At 43.7% G+C, this 6,792-nt stretch overlaps 1 protein-coding gene across 1 annotated transcript in view; it reads left to right on the top strand.

The window, feature by feature from the left end:
- The window catches only part of Map3k19 (mitogen-activated protein kinase kinase kinase 19), a 44,471-nt gene extending 40,600 nt beyond the window's left edge, over positions 1-3,871 (top strand). The window contains exons 12-13 of the mRNA XM_021199216.2: positions 603-1,300; positions 3,549-3,871. Coding sequence (XP_021054875.2) covers positions 603-1,300; positions 3,549-3,615 — 765 coding nt within the window. The 3' untranslated portion in view covers positions 3,616-3,871. The remainder of the gene's footprint in view (positions 1-602; positions 1,301-3,548) is intronic.
- The last annotated feature ends 2,921 nt before the right edge of the window (positions 3,872-6,792 follow it).

Genomic DNA, 6,792 nt, shown 5'->3' with positions numbered 1-6,792 from the left:
CCTAAGCTCCACTCCCTGCATCCATCCACACTGGGCAGCTCAGAGGCCCTAAGCTCCACTCCCTGCATCCATCCACACTGGGCAGCTCATAACTACCTTTCACTCCAGCTCAAGGCAATCCAACACCCTCTTCTGACCAGACACATATGCAGAGATACATCTAAATAAGATACATATATAATGACTTAAATAAAAATTAAAAAAAAAAACAAAACAAATTTCAGGCAGGGTCCCACTATGTAGCTCTGGCTGACCTGGCTGGAACTGTGTAGAACAAGTTGCCCTTGAACTGACAGATTTCCCTGCTTCTGCCTCCCCTGTGCTGAGATAAAGGCACGTGATAAGATACCCAGCTTTTTTTTTTTTTTTAAAGACAAGCAAGGAAAAAATGTAACTTACTAAAAATAGATGGCTAAGCAATGATGAAGACAGAGTTGGCTCCCTGGAATGCAGGACTTAGCTTATCATTGAATGAATCCCTTGTCATTCAGCTAGGGATGGAATGACGTAGAGGACAAAAAGTGTTTGGGAAGTGAAGGACAGACACTTTTGAACGTGTCTTTCTAGTCTAAATTTAATTGTATGTATCGGTTTGTTTGTAGGTATATTGTGGGCTCACCAGCCTAGGGCAGCTAATTGCTGTAAAACAGGTGGCCTTGGATACTTCCGATAAACTGGCTACTGAGAAGGAATACCGGAAACTGCAGGAGGAAGTGGATTTGCTGAAGGCCCTGAAGCATGTCAACATAGTAGCTTATCTAGGGACATGCTTGGAGGAGAACACTCTGAGCATCTTCATGGAATTTGTTCCTGGTGGTTCCATCTCTAGTATAATAAACCGCTTTGGGCCACTTCCTGAAATGGTGTTCTGTAAATACACAAGACAGATCCTGCAAGGTGTTGCTTATCTCCATGAGAACTGTGTGGTACATCGAGATATCAAAGGGAACAACGTCATGCTCATGCCAACTGGAATAATAAAGTTGATTGACTTTGGCTGTGCCAAGCGTTTGGCCTGGGCAGGCTTAAATGGTACCCACAGCGACATGCTCAAGTCCATGCGTGGGACTCCATACTGGATGGCCCCGGAGGTCATCAATGAGTCTGGCTATGGAAGGAAATCAGATATATGGAGCATTGGCTGCACCGTGTTTGAGATGGCCACAGGGAAGCCTCCTCTGGCTTCCATGGATAGGATGGCAGCCATGTTTTACATTGGAGCCCACAGAGGCCTAATGCCTCCTCTACCTGACCGATTCTCAGAACCTGCTGCCGACTTCGTGCGTTTGTGCTTGACCAGGTAAGGAAGCCAAAGAAGAGGATACCTCAAAGAAGCTATTCCTTTCACAATCTGTGACCCACTCAAAGTTCTGTTTCAGGGGCTGGGGATGTAGGTAAGTTGGCAGAGTGCTTGCACAGAATGCTCCAAGCCCTGGTTCAATCTCCACACTGCATAAACTGGGCAGGCTGGATGCCTGTAGCTTCAGCACTCGGGAGATGGAGGTAGAAGGATCAGAAGTTCAAGGCCAGCATGGGATGGATGAAATCCTGTCTCAACAAACAGATACACCCAAAGAGTATAAATACTCACTTTTAAAGGTCTTTTAAATTCTGAATAATAATAATAATAATAATAATAATAATAATAATAATAATACAGGGGTTCTCTATGTAGCCCTGGCTGACCTTGAACTCAAGAGATCTACCTGCCCTTTTCCTCCCAATTACTGGGATTAAAGGAGAATGCCACCACTTTCCAGCTTAAACTCTCAGTTCTTAAGAAGTTTTATTACATTTATCTGTGTTGGGGGTGGGGGATGGACGTGTACAATCAGTACAGCACGTATGTGGAGGTCAGAGGATAACTTGTAAGAGCTGGTTCTCTCCTCCCACCACATGAGTTCTGGGGCCTGACCTCAGCTTGCAGGCTTGGCAGCAAGTGCCTTTGCTGTCGAGCATTTTCTTGCTCGTCCAACTCTAAAAGTCAATAAAATGCCAACAATAACAACAACAAAACCGTATTGCCTGGTACCCATGAAGGTGTGAATTTTTAACTACATGTAATTACACTTTAAATGGACTGAATAAAAATATAGTAGAAAGGTCAGGCCTACCTAGGTATGGTGGAATATGTTTGAAATCTCAGCACTCAAGAGGCTAAGACAGGAAGATTATAGATCCAAAGCCAGCCAGGGCTACACAGCGAATTCCACACTAGCTTGAGCTACTTGGCAAAATCCTGTCTCAAAATAATGAAGATAAAAAACAAAAAGTAGCTGGGCATGGTGGCGCATGCCTTTAATCCCAGCACTCGGGAGGCAGAGGCAGGTGGATTTCTGAGTTTGAGGCCAGCCTGGTCTACAAAGTGAGTTCTAAGATAGCCATGGCTATACAGAGAAACCGTCTCAAAAAACCAAAAAACCAAAACAAACAAAGCAAAAACAAACAAACAAACAAAAAAGTAGGGCCTTGTTTTTAATTGCAAAAGCTACCAATTTTTTTTTTTTAAAAGCTAGATATTAGCTGGGTAGTGGTGGCATATACCTTTAACCCCAGCATTCAGGAGGAGGAGGAGGCAGGAGCATCTCTGAGTTCGAGGCCAGCCTGGGACTACAGATTGAGTTCCAAGACAGCCAGGGCTACCGAAAAACCGTCTTGAAACAAACAAAACAAAACAAAAAACCCAAACACATACACACTCAACATATGCATGTATGTACACACACACACTCACACACACACACATGCAAGCACGCATGCACACCCCCCCCTAAAAGCTAGATATTTAATCCTTCCAATGAGTTAGGTTTTTTTGTTTTTTTGTTTTGTTTTGTTTTAATTTATTTATTTATTATNTNTAAGTACATTGTAGCTGTCTTCATACACTCCAGAAGAGGGCATCAGATCTTGTTAAGGATGGTTGTGAGCCACCATGTGGTTGCTGGGATTTGAACTCAGGACCTTTGGAAGAGCAGTCAGTGCTCTTAACCACTGAGCCATCTCTCCAGCCCAACCTTGAATTTCTGATCTGCTTGGTTCCACCTAAATACTGGATTACAGGGGAGTACAACCAAGTCCAAAGTATGAAGAAATAGGACCTTGCATATGCTAGATGAGCTCTTTAACCCACAGTCCCAGTCTATAGGTGCCGTTACTAATTCCCATTTCACAGGCCAGCAAAGTTTGGGCAACTAGCTTCAGGTTATAGTTAAAAACTGGAATTGGGGCTCAAGCTAGTCCATTGGATTGTCAATAATTGTGCCATCGTTATTTTAGTGTGTGCGTGTATGTGTGAGTGTGCCTGCCGTGTGTGTGAACACCTGAGGAAGCAGGAAAAGAGCATCTTATCTCTGGTGTAGGAATTATAGGTGGTTCTGAGACACCCGACCTGGGTACCAGGAACTGAATTATCATTCTTTGCAAGAGCAACCAGTGATCCTAATTACTGAACAGATGTCTTCAGTTCCTGTGCCTCCATCTCTTCTGTCTACATCAGAGTCAAGGTCATGTCACTGTGTGCTGCTTCTAATGTGTTTTCTTCCTCTTAGGGACCAGCATGAGAGACCTTCTGCTCTACAGCTCCTGAAGCACTCCTTCCTGAAGAGAAGCCAGTGAGCCCACACCGACTTCCCCCTTAAAACCCCTAACCCTTGCTTTGCTGTGGGGAATGATGGTTAAGGGACTTGTTTTCCTATTGTAAATCCAACCCAGCCCTATTTAACCAGATCCTGCAGCATTACTGGAAAGTTTTAGTTATATACTGACCTTAATTTTCAGGCACAACTGCCTATATGCATGAGAACAATTTCATATTAAGAAACCTACCAAACACCCCATTCCAGTGTTACAATTTTGATTACTCAAAAACTATCTCTACTGATTCATATACTTCTTTTAGTTTTTTTGAGACAGGATCTCACTACATAGCCTTGGCTGTCCTGGAACTTGCTATGTAGACCAGGTTAGCCTTAAACTCACAGAGATCTACCTGCCTCTACCTCAGAGTGCTGAAATTAAAGGCATGAGCCATCACAGCCAGCTAAGTTCCTTTTAGGTTTAAAATAAATTACACACATTTTTCCCTGATACTGTTTGTGTGTCTATGTGCACATGTGTAAATCCAAGGCTTTGGTGTCTTCCTCTGTTCTCTATTTTATTTTTTGAGACTGGACCTGGGGCTCACCCACTGGATAGGCTGCATAGCAAGCTCGGGGTGATCCTAGGCTCCGGGCTCTACCTTCCTAGTGATTTTTATTTTTCATTTTTAAAAATTTATTTATATGAGTAAACTGTAGTTGTCTTCACACACACCAGAAGAGGACATCAGATCCCATTACAGATGGTTGTGAGCCACTATGTGGTTGTTGGGAATTGAATTCAGGACCTTTGGAAGATCAGTCAGTGCTCTTAACTGCTGAGCTACCCCCCCCACCCCCAGTAATTTAAAAAACATTTTCTTAAATGTGTACCTGAGTGTATGTGCACCGTGTAAACGCAGGTGTCCACAGAGGTCAGGTGATGTCAATTGCCCTGAAACTGGAGTTCCAAGGAGTTGTGAGCCACCTGATGTGTGCCAGGAACTTTGTAAGAGCAGTACCTGCTATTACTCTGCCGAGCCACCCCTCCAACTCCAGTTCAACATGGTGGTGGGGCTGGGGGCTGGGTGGGGGGGGGGTAACTGGACTCAGGCCTCAAGCTTGTTCAGCGAGCATTTTAACCACTGAGTTATCTCTTCAGCCACCCATGACTTAACTCTTGCAAGAGAGGTCTGGAGGAAGTTGGGAAGGTAGGGTGAGAGAGTCTAGGGAATGTAGACTGATGGGGTAACCAACCTGGCAGAAATGTGTGTGTGTGTGTGTGTGTGTGTGTGTGTGTGTGTGGGTACGTACATACATGACACTTTTGTGATCAGACTTTGGAGCAATGAATCCCAAGAACTTGGAATTTCCCCAGTTATCTCATGATAACCTTAGAGTCCAGGAACCTTAGGACGTGTAAGAGGAGCTAAGGTGCTCCTTAAATTCTTTCTGAACACAAAGTCTTCAGGAAGCTGGGCAGCTGCTTACAGATCTTCACTGCTAAGCCTGCCTGCTTTTCTCAATTTTAGTTTTAAAAAAATGTAATTTTTGGGTTGGAGAAATGGCTCAGAACTAAAGAGTACTTCTATATAGGTAAAAAAAATTCAGTATTTAAGAAAAAAACCCATTTTTTTTCTTTTGCTTCTCTGTATTTTCCTTTCATTTTGTTTGGTTTTTGGTGTTTTGAGATAGGGTTTCTCTGTGTAGCCTTGGCTGTACTACCTAGAACTTGCTCTATAGGTAGACCAAGCTGGGCTCAGAGACTTACCTACCTCTGCCTCCCCAGTGCTGGAATTAAAGGCCATGCCACCGCTGCCTGGCTTGTAGTTAATACTTTGCTTGATGCTTTCACATGAAGGTTTCCCTGAAGACCCCTGTACTGGCTAGTTTTATGTCAACTTGATACAAGAGTCACCAGCGAGGGAATCTCAACTAAGAGAATGTCTCTGTAAGCTTGGTCTGTAGGCAAGTCTGTAAGCAGTGCTTCTTCTTAGTGACTGATGAGGGAAGTTGAGCAAGCCAGTAAGTATGGTTCCTAGGCGGTCTCTGCATCAGCACCCGCCCGCCTCCAGGTTCTTACTGTTTGAGTTCCTGTCCTGACTTCTTCAGTGAGGGACGGTGATATAGCAGTAAAAGCTGACAGTTTTAGTCAGTGGTGCTTATCACAGCAATAGAAACCATGACAACCCCACCTGATGTTTCCACAGCAACTTGCTACCTCCCCCCATAGAAGGCCTCACTTTCTTTCACCATCTCCCTCCTCCCACAAGCTGCTGAGATTTGCCACTTGTCTGCCCTGCTCTTTTTCTTTCAAATTCTTTTTGTTTGTTTGTTTGTTGAGACAGGGTTTCTCTGTGTAGCCCTGGCTGTCCTGAAACTCACTTTGTAGACCAGGCTTGCCTCTGCCTTCCAAGTGCTGGGATTAAAGGCATGCGCCACCACGCCCGGCTTTCTTTCAAATTCTTTATGGTCTTAGATTGTCTTAAATAATTTTTCCAAATACTTTTAACTATTTAAGGTATGGTCATACACCTCAGCTGCTTTCCCTAGTTTCCTAGCCACATGTTTTGTTGCACTCATGGGGAGAACTAGCTAAAAGCTCACAGCTAGGGGGCAAAAAAACAAAACAACAACAACAACAACAACAACAACAACAACAAAAATCCTGAGATTTGCTAGAGCAAGTGAGGATAGCATGTAAACTTGTTACAGAATTCTGGTTACTTTGCTTGGGGCCATCCCCACTGTAGTTCATTCAAGTGTCTGTCCATCCATCCATCCATCCATCCATCCATCCATCCATCCATCCTTCCTTCCTTCCTTCTTCCCCCCTCCCTCCTTTCCTTTCACTTTCCCTTTCTCCCTCCCCCTAAGATTGAGGTTTTTCAGTGTAGTTCCGGAACTTGCTTTGTAGCCCAGGCTGGCCTTGAACTCCTAGATTTGGGGAAAGGCATGGGCTACCACTCACCATTGCCTAGCTCAAATATTTTTGTTTCTAAACACCATTAAAAGTTGTTAGAATCGTAAGTCCTTTTACATTGGTAGGCTACTTCTGATGCTTTTTCTAAGCTTGAAAGCTATTGTTTTTTTTGTTTGTTTGTTTTTTGTTCTTTTTAAAAAGATTTATTTATTTATTATATGTAAGTACACTGTAGCTGTCTTCAGACACTCCAGAAGAGGGCGTCAGATCTTGTTACGGATGGTTATGAGCCAC

Source organism: Mus pahari, chromosome 5 (assembly GCF_900095145.1).
Source record: "Mus pahari chromosome 5, PAHARI_EIJ_v1.1, whole genome shotgun sequence".
Classification (NCBI taxonomy): Eukaryota; Metazoa; Chordata; class Mammalia; order Rodentia; family Muridae; genus Mus; species Mus pahari.
Note: the sequence above shows the minus strand (reverse complement) of the source record. Positions and strands in the feature narration are given on the sequence as shown.